This window comes from Aquarana catesbeiana, linkage group LG01 (assembly GCF_042186555.1).
Source record: "Aquarana catesbeiana isolate 2022-GZ linkage group LG01, ASM4218655v1, whole genome shotgun sequence".
NCBI lineage: Eukaryota > Metazoa > Chordata > Amphibia > Anura > Ranidae > Aquarana > Aquarana catesbeiana.
Genome location: NC_133324.1, coordinates 964,137,978 through 964,156,546, shown reverse-complemented (window position 1 = coordinate 964,156,546; position 18,569 = coordinate 964,137,978). Strand labels below are relative to the sequence as shown.

The 18,569-nt window shown below is 45.3% G+C and overlaps 1 protein-coding gene across 5 annotated transcripts in view; it reads left to right on the top strand.

The window, feature by feature from the left end:
• LOC141122069 (uncharacterized) overlaps positions 1-18,569 on the top strand; it is a 251,763-nt gene that overhangs the window by 173,697 nt on the left and 59,497 nt on the right. For all 5 annotated transcript variants that reach the window (XM_073611891.1, XM_073611885.1, XM_073611866.1 and 2 more), the window contains exons 9-10: positions 11,885-12,157; positions 15,430-15,527. In XM_073611891.1, the coding sequence (XP_073467992.1) occupies positions 11,885-12,157; positions 15,430-15,527 (371 nt within the window). The remainder of the gene's footprint in view (positions 1-11,884; positions 12,158-15,429; positions 15,528-18,569) is intronic.

The window sequence follows — 18,569 nt, the reverse complement described above, 5'->3', positions numbered from 1 at the left end:
GCGGAAAACGTCTGTCACTCCTCAAGGAGCAACATCTTCAAAGGGTCTCACCTGAGGTTCCCATTTGACTCGAATCTGGTTTTCCCTTTGCCGTGCTGGGCCACGTTTCTTTTTTGCCTTACACAACCTCTGACTTTTTGTTCAAAGTCCACAGTTCTATTTTGGTTGCCTTATAATACATATAATCCTCGACTCTATAGCCATCTATATGTTACAGATGGATTGTTCTGTTAATTGATGTTCGGATGGGGCCGAGCCTATGTATCCAGTTTCGTAGGTCGACATGCCCCCCTTTTTTCCCTTTTTTCCATTTTTTCCATTCTTTCCATTCTTTCCACCATGGTCACGACCCAAGAAGGTGACCCCCTGGGGGAAAAAAAAAATTTTCTCAGATCTTTTTTTCTTTTTACTATGGGTCCTTTTTGATCCTATTCAGGTTTTAGTTTTAATTTTTCTTTTTAAATTTATTCCTTTTTTTTTCCTTTTTTTTTCTCTGGTTTTCTTTTTCCAAAAATAAAATTTTGTAAGGGATCTTTTTTTGATCCAATATTGGTATACAGAGGCTTCTATGCCTTTTTTTTCTACATGTCCATCTGAATGCATATATTGTCTATGTTTCAATTTCCCACATATCATGATATACACATCTTCACCCTATTGTGATTGCTCCCACTGCTTTGTGCTCATATATAAAAATTGGCTGTAAGTGTTTTTTCCTGTAACGTTAAGGGCTTAGGCTCTATACGCAAGCGTTGGCTGGTGTTGAAGGAGTTCAAATCTTCAAAGGCTGATGTGATCATGATTCAGGAGACTCATTTTAAGACAAACGGCACATTCAAATTTGCTTCTAAACAATTTCCTACTGCCTTCATAGCCTCTGACCCTTCTGGGAAGGCTGGGGTAGCTATTTTGTTAAAACGCTCTTCATCTATTCAGGTAAAAATCTCTTACGCTGACCCCCAGGGCAGATTTATCTTCCTGAATTGTGATCACAATAACGTCTCTTTCACCCTGGCCAACATTTATGCACCCAATACAGGTCAAATTGGGTTCATGGATATTTTCTTTGAACAACTCCAGCCTTATTGTCAACCATATTTAATTATTGGAGGAGACTTTAATATGTGTATGTCACCTACTAAGGATAGATTTGCCCTTTTTTCACATGCTCCATCCCCTCAGGTTCAGCGGCTTTCCACGGCATTCTGGAAATTGATAAGATCCCACAATTTGTTTGACTCGTAGAGGATAAAACATCCACTAGCCAAACAATTTACTTTTTACTCCCCACCTCATAAATTATATACCAGACTAGACCATTTCTTTGTCTCAGCCCCCCTTTTACCCTATGTGGTGAATTTCGAAATACATCCTATAACATGGTCTGATCATGCACCCATTGCTCTAGATATCCTTCTGTCAAAACCTACACCTAGAACATGCCATTGGCACCTTAATGAGTCTCTCCTCAAGGTACCTGAAATACATCTCCATTTACAGGGAAAGTTGAAGGAATTCTTTGAGTTTAATGAGGGTTCAGTCTCTGGGGCGTCTACCCTATGGGAGGCCCATAAGGCCTTCTTCAGAGGTGAATGCATCTCTGCAGGCTCTCGATCCCAAGCGGGATCGTGAACTTCAGAGATCGTCCCTCTTAGACAATCTGTCTGAAGCAGAGAAACGCCTACTCAGCCTCCCTACGGTGACCCGCCTCAGAGCAGTGGTCTCTCTGCGCAACCGCATCAAATCCTTAGATCTGACTAAGTTTACTAAATCCAATCTATGGTCCAAGCGAAAGTTTTATGAGTTTGCCAACAAGCCTCATAGAATGCTGGTTAACAAACTAAGACCTAGAGCATACACTTCCATTCCTGACCATTTAATACAGTCTAACGGTGTTCCCACATACTGCCCTCGTAATATGTCAAGGGTCTTTGGTGACTTTTACCAAGGTTTGTACAATTGCCTATCAACAGACCCGAATTTTCAATTCACCCAGGATAAATTTGACTCATTCGTAGAATCCTTGAGACTCCCCACGATCTCCACTGAAGATCGCATAGGCCTAAACGCCCCCATTTCTGTGGAAGAAATCACAGAGGTAGTGAAACAACTCCCTAATCATAAAGCTTCTGGCCCTGATGGACTCTCTTACCCCTACTTTAAAGGTTTCCTGCCAGTTCTATTACCCCACATGGCTAATCTATTCTCCTCCCTAATGTCAGGTACAATACCCCACTCCCAATTCCTCCACGCCTTCATTACAGTCATTCCAAAACCCGGGAAAGACCCCTCTTTACCTGATAACTATAGACCCATTGCTCTTCTTAATTCTGACTATAAAATCTTCACTAAAATTTTGGCCAACAGACTCTCTTTACTCCTCCCGTCGCTTGTACATGGGGACCAGGTCGGGTTTGTCCCCTCTAGACAGGCAGGAGACAACACTAGAAGAACGATTGATCTTATTGACCTCCTGACGAAAACTAAGAAACCTGCCTTGATTCTTAGCCTAGACGCTCAGAAAGCATTTGACCGCTTGAATTGGTCATTCATGTTTGCTATATTACATAAATATGGCTTCTCCAGTCCCTTTGTACAAGCGTTAAAAGCACTTTATTCCTCACCTTCGTCCCAAGTGCAGATGGCTTCACATGTATCCCCATCTTTCACTTTAACTAATGGTACTCGCCAGGGCTGTCCCTTATCTCCCCTTCTTTTTATCCTTAGCTTAGAACCCCTGGCAGAGGCCATCAGATCCCATCCAGACATAAGTCGAGTCTGGTTGAGACAACGGGAATACAAATTATCACTCTTCGCAGACGATATCCTCTTAACTTTAACCCACCCTCACATATCACTTCCCTCACTTCACACAACTTTAGCCTTATTTGGGGATATTTCCGGTTATAAAATCAATTCAACCAAAACAGAAGCACTCCCTATTAATATCTCGGAAGATGCACTTTCGACCCTATAAGGTAATTTTAACTACCGATGGTGTCCTCAGTCACTAAAATACCTTGGGGTCTATTTGACCCCTTCTACCCTTTTCCAAGCTAATTTCCCATCTATGTTCACTGAAATCAACAACCTATTAAAAACCTGGATGAAATTCCCTCTCTCCCTCTTAGGTAGGATAAATGTTCTTAAAATGTCGATCCTCCCGAAACTTTTATACCTCTTTGAAACCTTGCCAGTGATGATTCCGTTGTCTCAGCTCAAAACCCTACAGAGAAGTTTTCTATATTTTATATGGGATAATAAATCACATAGAGTAGCCAGCTCAGTACTTCTATCACCCCAAAATAGAGGGGGCCTAGGAGCACCGGATATAATCAAATACTATTATGCTACACACTTGAGGGCTATAGCCTCTTGGACATCTAGATTCGCTCCTAACCGCTGGTCCGAAATTGAGATGAGCATTACAATCCCAGCTCATCCATGTAATCTATTATGGCCATCTACAGATAAATCCTTCGCCCAATTACGTAAGATATGCCTAAATCCCATGCTCTTCACTCTCTCAATTTGGAAAAAATGTTCGGGTAAATTCTCACTCACATCCGATTGTTCTCCTTTAATAAACATCACCTTTAATCCAGACATTCCGGATAGCCTATACTATGAAGCCATGTTGCCCTGGACAAAAGCAGGTGTATTCCAGCTACGCCATATAGTCCATCCGGTAACACGCAAACTACTTACCTTTTCAGAACTACAATCTAAACATGGAATCCCGAGGAATCTCTTTTACTCATTTCTTCAAACTAAACATTTTTTCTCCAAAAAACTACCACACCTGACATTTTCTATACCAACACAATTTGAATTGACATGCTCCAGAGGTCCTCATGAACCCGGCCTGATCTCCACTATATACAAAATACTGCAAGAAACTCCCCCTCTTACAGAACACACCCACGCATACATGCGTAAATGGTCCCACATCTTAGATCGGCCAATTGCTCTACAAGAATGGAGGGAGATCTGGGAAGCTACTTCAAAAGTATCCAGATGTGTGACCCACAAAGAAACAGCCTACAAAGTCTGTATGTTTTGGTATAGGACTCCAGATTTCTTGATGAAACACAAACTGACAACTTCAGGCTTGTGTTGGAGATATGGTATGTCCATAGGCACACATTTTCATATATTTTGGGATTGCCCCGTTCTATTGCCTTTTTGGACACAGATTCACGCATCATTATAGAAGATCTTGAACATCTCTATCCCCTTTCATCCAATACACCTTTTGCTAGGCCTTCCGATTCCAAAAATGTCCAAACATCGTAGGAAGTTGATGGCTTTCGTCTTACTAGCAGCTAAACGGGCCATTCCCCAGTGCTGGTTGACCAAAGCTCCCCCTACCTTTGCACAATTTCTAAATATCACAGGGTATATTCGTAGGGTGGAACACCTCACGGCTATTATTGAAGAAACCCTTCCTAGTTTCCATAAAACCTACACCAAACAAATTCTTCCAGTTTAAATCAACACCCACAATGCTAGGCAGCCTAGAAGTCCTGCAGAGATTCCACATCCCAATAACACTTAATCAGCGACATTGGCATCAGGGGCTTCATAGCTGCTGGTAATCCAGGACAGATTCAGTTTGATAAATGTCAGACGGTCCACGGAGTCTGTGGACAGACGTATACTATCATCAGTAACAAAACCTCCAGCACCACTGAATATCCGGCACGCTGGATGCAAGGCAGCCCAGCAGCTCAATTGCATATCGGGCAACTTCTGGCCAGTGGTCTATTCTCATGACCCAGTAAGCCAGTGGATTGTCGACTGGAAAGCTCTCAAATCTGTTTTTGCCCCTAGATAATGGTCCACCATGTGATGCAGACACTGCTGATGGGATGTGGTAGCTGACAGCCCTGGACTTAAAAAAAGTGAAATGCATTACTGAGGCGACTGCCTTCTCCACGGCTCCTCTCTTGGCCAACAGCAGCCTTAAAACTACATTTTTCATGACACTGTAACCTACCAGTTGAGAAAAGAGTTAGTTAAACTCCCCTTTAAGGTGTCCTCAAGAGATTTAATCTTCTGCACTCTCTGTGGAGATAGGATGAGTTCCTAGACTTTCCCCTCGTAACAGTGGTCAAGGAGGGTTGCCAACCAATGGTGTTCCTTCTCCTTTACGCCAGGTATTCTTTGGTCATTTCGTAGGCTTTGAAGCATGAGGGAGCCCATGCACTGCAAATTTGCGGAGGCATGAGAAGCAGACTCCTCAGGGTCACTTAGGATTATAGTATCTGGAACTGCCTTATCCCAGCCATGTACTACTCCCAAGAGTTCTGGGGGTGGAAAACCATCTCTTACTGTTTGACGTATGTCTTCCTCTGCTTCAATGCCACCAAAACTGCCCGATTCCTCCTTCTCCCTCTTCTCTTGTGTGTTCTGTGGCATCTGCATAAAGTGGGCCTTGAGAGGAAAGGAAGTCCTCCTCTTCCTCCCACTGCTCTACCTTGAGTGCCCTTGTTATAATGCCACGCAGAGTCTGCTTCACCAGGAACGCAACAGGGATTGTGTCATTGATGCATGCATTGTCACGCCTCACTATCCTTGTGGCCTACTCAAATGGTGACAGTACAGTGCATGCATCCTTTATGAACAGCCATTGGCATGGGAAAAACAGGTGACCTGGCCTGAGCCTGTCATTGTGCAATACTCATACACAGGTACTCATTGATGGCTCTCTGCTGCATGTGTAGCCGCTGCAGCATTGCCAAAGTCAAGTTCCACCTGGTGGGCATGTCACAAATCAGGCGGTTTACAGGTAGGTGGAATTCCCGCTGAATTTCAGCCAACTGAGCACTGGCTGTGTATGACTCTCTGAAATGGCTACAGACTCTTCTGGCCTGCTTTAACAGATCTTCCAACTCTGGGTACCTATTTATACTGCACCACCAAATTGAGGACATGTGCCAGGCATGGCACATGTGTCAACTTTCCCTGTCTAAGGGCGGACAGGAGGTTTATGCCATTATCGCACACCATTCCTTGCTCCAGCTGGCATGGCGTGAACCATCTCTGGGCCTGCCCCTGCATAGCTGCAAGAATCCCTGCTCTGGTGTGGTTCCTGTCCCCTAGACACACCAGCTGAAGCACTGCATGGCACCTTTTAGCCTGACTCATTGAATAGCCCCTTGAAAACTTAGGGGGTTCTTGTGATTCATAGGACAATACAGCAGAGGAGGGAATGGAGGAAGAGGAGGGGCTAGAGCTGACAAATCTCGCATCATCACCACTAGCTGTATGGAGATGTGGGGGCACAACAAGCTACAGCACTGAGCCCTGTCCTGCATCCTTCTGAGTTGCAAGCAGAGTTACCCAGTGTGCTGTGAACAAAATATATCGTCCCTGACCATGCTTTCTGCACCACGTGTCAGCAGTAACGTGGACTTTGTGGATGACTGCCTTGACTAACGATGCCACAACATTGCCTTCCACGTGATGGTACAGAGCTGGATTGGCCTTACATTAAAAGAAATAGTGACTGGGAACCTGCCATTATGGTACAGCACATTCTGCAAATTCACGGAAGGGGGAAGAATCCACCAGACGGAAAGGCAGAAGTTGTAAAGCCAGCAGCTAAAAAAGGCCCAGACAGCTGAGCTGTGGGATGTGGGCCGTGAGATAACAGCTCCACAATGTGATGGAATAGGGTGGCTTCTCTCTACTCTTCCATGATGGCTGCCTCATTAGGGTTGTGCCTCACCCTTACCCTCACTTTCCTCCTCTGTTCTATCCATCACCCAAGCCATGTCAGTGACCTCATCATCTCCTTCATCCTCATTACCACTGGGGACAACTTGGCAATACGCTGCAGCTGTGGGAACATGACTGCCAATTTGTGTACCGGTGTTCTCCCCTCTCTGTAGGCTCACGTTCCTGCCTTCCTCAACCTCAGAACCAACATCCGAATCAAGTAATGGCTGTGCATCATCAAGGAGCAAGTGGTTGGCATGGGAACGTCTGCCTCTGCTTGTTGTCCTCCCAGACATGATGGAAGAGAGGGGTGCTTATTAACAAAATGTAATAAAGATGTGTAAATGTGTACGTGGATGCAATTTAATCAATGAAAAGTGGTGTTTGGTGCACTTTAACTTGAATACTCACTACCCAGGCACACTCCACAGATACACTATAATAACCATATACACTATAACGCACAGAAATATACTGCGCTAAACACGCACTAACACACTGAAATATATAGCCTTAAACGCGCAGTAACGCACTAAAATATATGGTGTTAAACTTGCAATTACGCACTGAAATTTACGGCGTTAATTTTGCTGTAACACACTGAAATATACAGTGTTAAACTTGCAGTAATGCACAAAAATATACTGCGTTAAATGTGCATTAACGCACAGAAGTATACTGCATTAAACAGCACATAAGGCACTGAAATATACGGCATTAAACTTGCACTAACACACTGAAATATACTGTTTTAAACGTGCACTAATGTACTGAAATATACTGCGTTAAATGGCACGTAATGCACTGAAATAAACTGCATTAAGCGGCATGTAACACACTGAAAAATATACAGCTTTACACTTACAGTAAAGCAAATCTACTGTGTTAAACGATCACTACACTCTCTACACTCACACTGACTGAACTATGCCTAGATTCTCACTAAACTGATATTCTACACTGACAATAGAATCAGAATAGCACACAAACTGTTTAGTAGCACTGAACAGAGCCCTGTTCTATCTCTCTACATACCAATATCACCACTACAAATGTCCGCTATTGAGGCCGGGTTCACACTGTAACCCACTGCAGATCGCACAGGAGCACTGTGTGTCCCTGTTCCCTGTTTCAGGGACGTATCAGGGCCGATTCTATGCCTAAATTCGGCCCTGAAACGGAGCCAAAAACGCACAGCGTTTCTGTGCAGTGCGCTCCGCAGCCACAACGGAGATATGTGAACCGGCTCCATAGGGAGCCAGTCACATTCTCCTGCTATGCAAATTAGATGCAGGGAAACCCGCATCTAATTCACATAGGTGTAAAGTTGGCCTCAAAGAATACTTTAATAGTGTAGGGCGGGACTAAAAGCAAAGAGCCATGATTGGTCATCATATCAGCGTCTAATCATGGCTCTGACAGTGCTCTGTGCCCTGAGTGGGAAAAGATTTTATTACTTCAGCCAATCAGGGATTCCAATGCACTTTGCGGCGGCGCAGTGCATTGTGGTCATTCGGTGCGCCAAACGGTCGAACGCCCCGATAATTCGGGTGTTCGTCGAATGGGTGAACAGCCAATGTTCAGCCCATACTTATGCTCGGGCCCGAACTGTTCACTCATCCCTATACAGTACTATATACAGTATCAGTGTTATATACAGTACTATATCCTGTGCTATACACAGTATCGGCACTATATACAGTACTATATACAGTATTGGTGCTACTTACAGTGCTATATCCTGTGCTACAGTATGGGTGCAATATACAGTACTATGACCTGTGCTATATAAAGTACTATATACTGTGGTATATACAGTATCTGTGCCATATACAGTATCACTATGTTCTGTACTCTATATATGATACTGATGCTTTACAGTGAATTTCAGTTTGTGTGTCTAGGGAGAGTGATTTCTTAGGACCCAACAGTCCTTTTTTTTTGTGTGTTAGCGGCAGTTTCTGTGGCTGTATTGCTACTGTCCGCCCTTTTCTTATTTGGGGGTTTTCTTTTATCTATTAGCAGTTTTCTTTTATTTCTTTACAAAAGGGTATTATTTTGCTTGTAGTGTTTTTGAGAGGATGTTTGAGTTTTTTCTTTTATGTGCTTTGCGTTTCTTTGAGTTCTTTGTGTATAGACACAGATTTATTCTCCTGACACCCACAATCTTCTACCCCCTCCCAGCTCTTCCCTTTCCCCCTTTGTCCCCATTATACAAGATTTTCTTTCAGCATCCTCCAGCGAGATGGGTGACAGTACATTAAGGGGTTTTAGAGGTCTACCATATAGCCTGGCTCCCTCTGGTGGGGAAGAGCATCAGAATAGCCATAGAGCCAGGGCTGCAATCTACCCCCCCCCCCCCTCAGCTGTAGCATTCAGCCCCAAATGCTAGAGTGCAAAAAAATAAAAATAATATGCCCCTTATGCCCAGCACCTGTAAATGCCAGCTTGGCTAAATTGTGCTGCTGCTTTACAACTTCTGGCTTTCTATCTGAGGGATTCGGCCCCCTTTCAGGATCTTGTGGCCTGTGCTTTACTGCAGTGGCAGGTTCCCAGCTGCCATTACTTTTCCCTTCACTGGCACATGAAGTTTCCATGTCACTGGATCACATGGTCAGTAGTAAGGTCCACATGACCACAGGGACATGGTCCAGAAAATATGGGCAGGGGTCAGTGGTGGCTGGTGCTCCATCGGTCGGGGGGTTGGGCGGCAGACGGAACTGACCCACCCCCCCGTCGCTCCAGCCTGCCTCCATCCACCGGTCAACATCCCCCCGGTCGCCGGCTACTCTTACCCTGTGTTGGAGACAGTAGGGGGCTCTGTGCAGGCTTCTTGCCCAGGGATGCCAGATGAGGTCGGCATCAGGGGGGATCAATGTAAGTATGGATTGATGAGGTGTCTGTGGTGTCACAGGGGCAATCAGTGTGTGAACGGTTGGTGCTCCATCGGTCAGGGGGAGCAGCAAATGAAACTGACCCACCCCCGTCACTCCAGCCCACCACCACCCACCCCCCCCAGTCGCCGGCTACTCTTACCCTGTGTTGGAGATAATAGGGGGCTCTAGCAGGCTTCTTGCCCAGGGATGCCAGATGAGGTCGGCATCAGGGGGGGGATAAATGTCGGTATGGATTGATGAGGTGTCTGCGGTGTCACAGGGCTGATTGGTGTGTGCTCCTCTCTTCTGCAGCCACAAGAGGAGCTGACAGTACTCTGCATGGAAGGGCCAGAGGATCAGACTTGGTGGCTGGTGGGTCAGTTCTTGGTCCTCGGCCATGTGTCTCCTCCCTTCTCCTCAATCCTTGGCCAATATTATCACTTCTCCTTTCGGCCAATCAGGAAATGGGTCCCACGACCCACTTCCTAAATGGGCGGAGAAGGATCAGTGTGAGAATAGCGAATATTCATTCACTATTGTCACACAACTGGGTGGGCTTCGAGCACAAAGCTCTGCGCCCTGAGCCCACCCTATTTTGAAGCCTATTAGAGCCTCTGCCTCTAATCACGTGCTTCAAAAAAACGCCCCCCCATTGGAATCCATGCGTCCGGCACCCTGCATGTAGATTAGGGGGCCAGACACATGGATGGGGAGGTGGCACCCATGTGCCCTAATGGACGGGCCGCTACTAGATCAGGGTGGTATACAGTTGTGCTCAAAAGTTTGCATACCCTTGGAGAATTGGTAATATACAGTATGTACTATAAGAAAATGTAAGTGAGCAGGCAAAACCCATTTCTTTTATTTCTTTTTTTAATGTAATCTTTATTTATATTTTTATCATTTCACATACAAAAGTCTTAAAACAGACAAGTAAATAACATAAAGGAAGAGAATGAGTCCAGATAAGCAGTGGTCATTATACGCATAAACATAACCAACAGGAAATGAGGCAGTCCAGTTAGCCACCCTGCGTAGAGGGTGTTAGGGCAGAAAAGCCTGAGAACTTACAATAATATACTGCCCCAAGTAAACCAGCTCTAGATCCCTATGCGTTAGAGATCTCTTGGGATCAGGTCTAGTTGATCTTAAACGACCAACAAGAAACCCACGAGGTCGAGGGCCTTAGACAGTCCCGACTGTGTCGGGGGTTAGGGGCCGCTCAGATGGGGCTGTTTTAGATTCCGGTAGGGCATTGCCTGTGTAATGAATCCATGTGGCCCAGATGCTATAAAACTTATGGTGGTGACCCTTATATGTCGCCATCCATTCATCCGCAGCCATAATATTATTCACTAGATGAATCCACTCTGCAAGGCCTGGAATTCAAGCTTTCTTCCAGTACACAGGAATCAATCGTCTAGCTGCGTTTAGAATATATGCCTCTCCAGAAAGCCTCCTTCGAACTTCTCCTGTGGTAGGATCTTTCCAGGCCCTGGCCCGAGGCAGAGCCTCCCCCCGGCAGGGGTCCCTCGAGGGCCACCAACAGACTCCCTCAGCACTGCATCTCTATTTTCCACTTGACTCCCTTGCTGGCATGACTCATGTCTATTTAAGGGCTCACTTAGTCCCCTGCCAGGCCCACTTCCTGGGGATTGGCTAAGTACCCTTAAATATGCAAGACAACCCTCCTAGCTTCCACCCACTAATTTCTATAGTGTTCTCCAATACTCTAGAACCAGGGGGAGGCACCAGAGAGCTGCCTGGATGAGTCATCCAGCCCTGAACTGTAATGAACCCTGACTCAGATTCCATGGCTCAGGCTTAGCCCTGAGCTAAACTACAATTTACCTGCACTACCACTAGTAGCACACTGAAGGGTGCTACACAAACACAGACAGATCTTCCTATGACAAGGCGCTGACACTGAGCTACATGTAGGAGCAGGTGTTGTTGTATTACAGCCATAGTGCTTTTTTAATGTGGTTAATAAATGTGCATAGCCTGAAGGCTCTGGGAGATCTAAAAATAAATGGGATTGTAAAAAAATAATACTATGAGAATCCCCTGATATGACTATGGTGGGCTCTCCTTCAATCGTGGAGCTCTCTGCTGTGTTAACCAGAGAGAAATTTTTGAACTTCCTCTGGATCAGTTTTATAATTAGACTGCAAAATACAGATCCCGGTATTGAGAAATACTGTTGAATGCAATGGAGAGCAGATATCTTCCCTCTATTATAAATCATCTCTGAGAGTTTAATGTCTCCATCTTTTCTTTGTCAGGAGTCCCATTTGCAGATTGGAAAGTCACCTCAATCAGTGTCAGCTTCCAGTTCTCCTGCACTCCTCAATGTCCCGATACCTGGAGATTTACTGTGCAGTTGTGTCCTGAGACAGATCATTATTGGGATCGTGACTCATGTAAAGATTTATATGGTAAAGGTGGGACATTCACCGATCTAAAGCCATCCTCTAGATATAATTTACAAACCAATCTTCATACAGAGGTGGAACGATTCCACTTGATGAAGGAAGATATCTGGACCGATGACTCAGGTGAGAGAATAGTCTGTTCTTATACAAGTATTGTCTGTTCTGATATCAACAAACACCGCACAAAATACTCAGTCTGTCAGGTCATTTAGCGGCAGCCTCAAAATATAATACTGCTGGGATAAAATATTTAGGAAGCAACCTGCAGCCGAACCCTCCTCCCTGCAATTTAAATATGTTCTTCAATAAACCATGAAGAGATCACTAGACTGGAGCTAGTTGGAGTTTCTCAGTGAGCTACTGGGACTAGAAACAGGGCAGCCTCTAAACAGGAGGACCCAGTTCATTTCCAGTGGCTCCTGTGGGGTTCATTGGCCACTGAGTGTTCAAAGTTATGATCTTGAACACTCAGTGGCCTCTTTATTAGACACAAATATATCATTCAGATGATGCCTGATTAGAATTAAAGTGACTCCATTACTCTCCCTCTTTGACCGAGTTTGGGTGAAAGGCATAGAAGGATTAGGAGCGAGGTCTGGTGGAATAGAAGGAATAGGAGCAAGGTTTGGTGGAATAGTAGGTATAGGAGCGGAGTCTAGTGGAATAGAAGGAAAAAGAGTGAGGTCTGATGAAATAGGAGGAATAAGAGTGGGGTCGGGTGAAATAGGAAGAATAGGAGTGAGGTATCATGGAATAGAAGTAATAAGAGTGAGGTCTGGTGAAGTAGGAGGGATAGGAGCAGGGTCTGGTGGAATAGAAGGAATAGGAGCAGGGTCTAGTAGAAAAGAAGACATAAGATTGGAGTATTGGGGAATAGAAGGAATAGCAATGGAGTCTAGTGGAATAAAAGGAATAGGAACAGAGTCTGTTAGCATTGAATGAATAGGAGCAGAGTTTGGTGGAACAGAAGGAATAGAAGCAGGCACTGGTGGAACAGAAGGAAAAGGAGTGGGGTCTGGTGGAATAAATGAAATAAGAGTGGGGTCTGGTGGAATAGAAGGAATAGGAGCATTGACTGGTAGAATAGAAGGAATAGGAACAGAGTCTGTTAGAATTGAATGAATAGGAGCATAGTTTGGTGGAACAGAAGGAATAGAAGCAGGCACTGGTGGAACAGAAGGAAAAGGAGTGGGGTCTGGTGGAATAAATGGAATAAGAGTGGAGTCTGGTGGAATAGAAGGAATAGGAGCATTGACTGGTAGAATAGAAGGAATAGGAACAGAGTCTGATTTGAATAGAATGAATAGGAGTGGGGTCTAGTGGAACAGAAGGAAAAGAAATGGGCACTGGTGGAATAGAAGTGGGCATTCATGGAATAGAAGGAATAGGAGATAGGAGTGGGCTCTGGTGGAATAGAAGGAATAAGAGTGAGGTCTGATGTAATAGGAGGAATAGGAGTGGGGTCTCATGGAATAGAAGGAACAGGGGTGGGGGTCTGGTGGAATAGAAGGAATAGGAGTGAGGTCTGATGAAATAGGAGGAATAGGACAGGGGTCTTGTGGAATAGAAGGAATAGGAGTGGGGTCTGGTGGAATAGGAGGAATAGAAGCAGGATCTGGTAGAAATGAAGACATAGGATCTGGGTATTGTGGAATAGAAGAAATAAGAGTGGGCTCTAGTGGAATAGAAGGAATAGGAGTGAGGTCTGGTGGGATAGATGGAATAGAAACGGGGTCTGGTGGAATAGAAGAAATAGGAGGGGGGTCTGGTGAAATAGAAGGAATAGGAGTGGCGTCTGTTGGAATAGATGGAATAGTAGCAGGGTCTGATGTAATAGAAGAGATAGGAGTGGAGTCTGATGGAATAGAAGGAATAGGAACAGGGTATGGTGGCATAGAAGGAATAGGAGCGGGGTCTGGTGGAATAAAAGGAATAGGAGTGGGTTCTCCTGGAATAAAAGGAATAGGAGCGGTGTCTGGTGGAATCAAAGGAATAGGAGCAGGCTCTGGTGGAATTGAAGGAATAGGAGCAAGCTCTGGTGGCATAGAGGGAATAGGAGTTGGCTCTGGTGGCATAGAAGGAATAGGAGCAGGGTCTGTTAGAAAAGAAGACATAGAAGCGGGGTCTGGTAGAAAAGAAGGGATATGAGTGGGCTCTGGTGAAATAGAAGGAATAAGAGCAGGGACTGGTGGAATAGAAGGAATAGGAGTGGAGTCTGGTGGAATAGAAGGAATAGGACTGGGCTCTGGTGAAATAGAAGGAATAAGAGCAGGGACTGGTGAAATAGAAGGAATAAGAGCAGGGTCCGGTGGAATAGAAGGAATAGGAGTGGGCTCTGGTGGAATAGAAGGAATAGGAATGGGGTCTGTTGGAATAGAGGGAATAGGAGTGGGGTTTGGTGGAATAGAGGGAATAGGAGTGGGCTCTGGTGGAATAGAAAGAATAGGATCGGGCTATGGTGGAAAAGAAAAGATAGGAGTGGAGTCTGATGGAATAGAAGGAATAGGAGCGGGGTGTGGTATAAAAGAAGGCATAGGTGTGGGGTCTGGTGGAATAGAAGGAATAGGAGTGAGGTCTGGTGGAATAGGAGTGAAGTCTGGTAGAAAAGAAGACATAGGTGCAGGGTCTGGTGGAATAGGAGTGGGGTCTGGTGGAATAGAAGCAATAGGAGTAGGGTCTGATGGAATAGGAGTGGGATCTGGTGGCATAGAAGGAATAGGAGCGGGGTCTGGTAGAAAAGAAGACATAGAAGCGGGGTCTGGTGAAATAGAAGGAATAAGAGCAGGGACTGATGAAATAGAAGGAATAAGAGCAGGGACTGCTGGAATAGAAGGAATAAGAGCAGGGGGTCTGGTGGAATAGAAGGAATGGGATTGGGGGTCTGGTGGAATAGAAGGAATAGGAGTGGGGTCTGGTGGAATAGAAGGAATGGGAGTGGGGTTCTGGTGGAAGAGAAGGAATGTAAGTGGGGGTCTGGTGGAATAGAAGGAATGGGAGTGGGGTTCTGGTGGAAGAGAAGGAATGTAAGTGGGGGTCTGGTGGAATAGAAGGAATGTGAGTGGGGTTCTGGTGGAAGAGAGGGAATAGGAGTAGGCTCTGGTGGAATAGAAGGAATAGGAGTGGGGTTTAGTGTAACAGAAGAAATGGGGTCTGGTGGTGAGAATTGTGTTTCAGTTTAGATTTTTAGGTTTCTGCAAGTTACAATAAAGCTTTTCTTTTGGAAACAAAGAATTTTTAGATACAAAGAAAAAACCACAAGCAGATGTGTGTCTTTCTCTGTTTTATATCTCCATATTTTAGTTGTGCGGCTCATTGCAGGGGGAAGGAGACACTGACCTCTGTGTGTACGAACAGATTACCCTCATTACACTCTGTAACATTTTTTTTCCATGCAGTTACAAGTCAGCCTGAAATACTGAAAGTTCCATCAATGGAAGATAACACAATTAGATGGAGACTGTCTGAGGAATGGGGAGAAATCACCGGGTTCCAGGTAAAACTATCCTACATTTTCTGTATTTTATTCCTGATTCCATATTGACCAATTACCGCTTACATGTTGAAGACTAATTGCCTTATCTAAAGGTAATGGTTAAAAGTTAATTTTATTTGAATTTTAACCACTTCAGCCCCGGAAGATTTTACCCCCTTCCTGACCAGAGCACTTTTTGCGATTCGGCACTGCATCGTTTTAACTGACAATTGTGCGGTCGTGCGACCCAAACAAAATTGACATCCTTTTTTTCCCACAAATAGAGCTTTCTTTTGGTGGTATTTGATCACCTCTGCGTTTTTTATTTTTTGCGCTATAAACAAAAAAAGAGCAACAATTTTATAAGAAGAGCAATATTTTTTACTTTTTGCTATAATAAATATCCCCCAAAAATATACAAAAAATAAATAAATTTCTTTCTCAGTTTAAGCCAATATGTATTCTTCTACATATTTTTGGTTAAAAAAAAACCGCAATAAGCGTATATTGATTGGTTTGTGCAAAAGTTATAGAGTCTACAAAACAGGGGATAGATTTAGGGTATTTTTTTTTTTTTCACAAAAAAGATTTTTATTATAAAGGAATAAGGTAGCAGGTACAATGCATTGAAAAGGTATCGAAAGGAGTCAAACATGACACTCAATAGATATTAATACAGAAGAAAAATTATTGTAACAAGCTTGGGTTTATAAAGTGCAAATATAATGTTTGAAATACAGATAAGCAAGAGGGAGGTAACCATGGTATCAGGAAGTGCACTAATTGTGCTTAGACTGTAGTGAGAGTACTTCGATACCTTCGGAGTTATAAAGATTGGTTAACCGCCTTGTTCCTCGGGTATAATGTATACAGAGAAATAGGCTCGAGTGTCTCTGGTGGGAGATTCAAGCATGTTAGGTCTATCATATGTTGGGGTAAAGCCCCAGCTTCAGGAGGTATGAGTGAGTGGGTTGGAGGGGGTAGGAAAAGGGAAGGGTAGGGAGTTGAGGGGGATATATAGAGTCAAGTAGAGAGGAGTCTTAGGAAGAAGGGGGAAGAGAAAGGAAATTAATAGATAAAGGGGGGGGGCGCTCCTCGCCCCGGGCCCACAGCCACGGCCAGGGGACATTTGTGATTATGAGCTTTAAGCTAGGAAAGGCAGGGATGTCAAAACGGAAAGAAAGATCTATAGTAATCCGTGGTTTTAAAATGTATCCAGCAAGCCCATATGGTGGTAAACTTCTGTATGCGATCTTGGGAGATATATATCAGTTCTTCCATCTCCTCGATCCTTGCAATCCTATTTAGCCATTCCTTAATGGTTGGGGGAATAGTTGAGCGCCAATGTGCGGGAATACACAATCTAGCAGCGTTCACCATATGCATTGCTAATAATTTATGATAAACTTTTTTGGACAAGGTTGAATGATGGAGGATATATTGGGCTGGGTTGAAGTCTAAGGAGTAGGTTGTTACCAGGCCCGGATTTACTCCCTTTGCCGCCCCAAGGCCGGGTCCTTCAATGCCGCCCCCCCCCCCCACACACACACACATACCACGTCCTTTATCGATGACTTCTACAATAGATCAATTAAAAACATATCTCCACACACAAGAACACTGAAAATAACTGGCTTTAATTGTACAGACTAAAAATACTTCAGGGTAAGCACGCGAGGGGTAAGGATTTTTCGCAGGCAAATTTTCAAGGCAATGGCTGGTGTTAGTGCTTCAATCATCCCCAGCACCATGGTTGTTATGGTGTCAGGATGATTGAAACACATTACTTCTATCATTACATTGTAATATAAACTGAAATAGTTCAACTCACCATAATGCAGAATCATTGGGAGCCCTGAGCGTGTCACTTGCCACCATCTCTTGTCACTTGCCACGCTGCCTGCCACCAGATGGGGATGTCACTTGCCACCATGCCTGCCACCAGATGGGGATGTCACTTGCCACGCTGCCTGCCACCACATGGGGATGTCACTTGCTACGCTGCCTGCAACCAGATGGAGATGTCACTTGCCACGCTGCCTGCCACCAGATGAGGATGTCACTTGCCACGCTGCCTGCCACCAGATGGGGATGTCACTTGCCACGCTGCCTGCCACCAGATGGGGATGTCACTTGCCACGCTGCCTGCCACCAGATGGGGATGTCACTTGCCACGCTGCCTGCCACCAGATGGGGATGTCACTTGCCACGCTGCCTGCCACCAGATGGGGATGTCACTTGCCACGCTGCCTGCCACCACATGGGGATGTCACTTGCCACGCTGCCTGCCACCACATGGGGATGTCACTTGCCACCAGATCGGGATGTCACTTGCCACACTGCCTGCCACCAGATGGGGATGTCACTTGCCACCATGCCTGCCACCACATGGGGATGTCCCTTGCCACCAGATGGGGATGTCACTTGCCACCAGATGGGGATGTCACTTGCCACCAGATGGGGATGTCACTTGCCACCACATGGGGATGTCCCTTGCCACCAGATGGGGATGTCCCTTGCCACCAGATTGGGATGTCCCTTGTCATGCTGCCTGCCATCAGAAGGAGGAGGGCGGAACAGCGGTGCGGGCAATGAGAGATGTCATCTTTCTCCCACGCCGCCGCACCGCTGACACTACAAGCTACTCTCAAATTTTTTAAAAATGGCGCTGAGCGGCGCAATCACGCTACTGCGCCGCCCGGCCGAGCGCTTACGAGTTTTCCCGAGCCCGGCCGGCTTCGGAATGGCGCATGCGCAGTTGCGTGGTCGGCTCGCGGCCATCTTTTCTATGGGCACTGGTGCCCATAATAGACATTAATGGCCAGCACGAAAGGGGGGGCGGCCGCGAAGTCACTGCAGGAGCGGCGCCGCCCCTACACCACTGCCGCCCCGAGGCCTGGCCTCGGTGGCCTTGTGGTAAATCCGGCCCTGGTTGTTACACGTGTAATAATGGAGTGTACCTCTTTCCAGAATAATTGGAGTATTGGGCATTCCCACCATATATGTAACATGCTTCCTGTATCCTTGTTATATCTCCAATATATATTAGGGATGGAGGGCGAG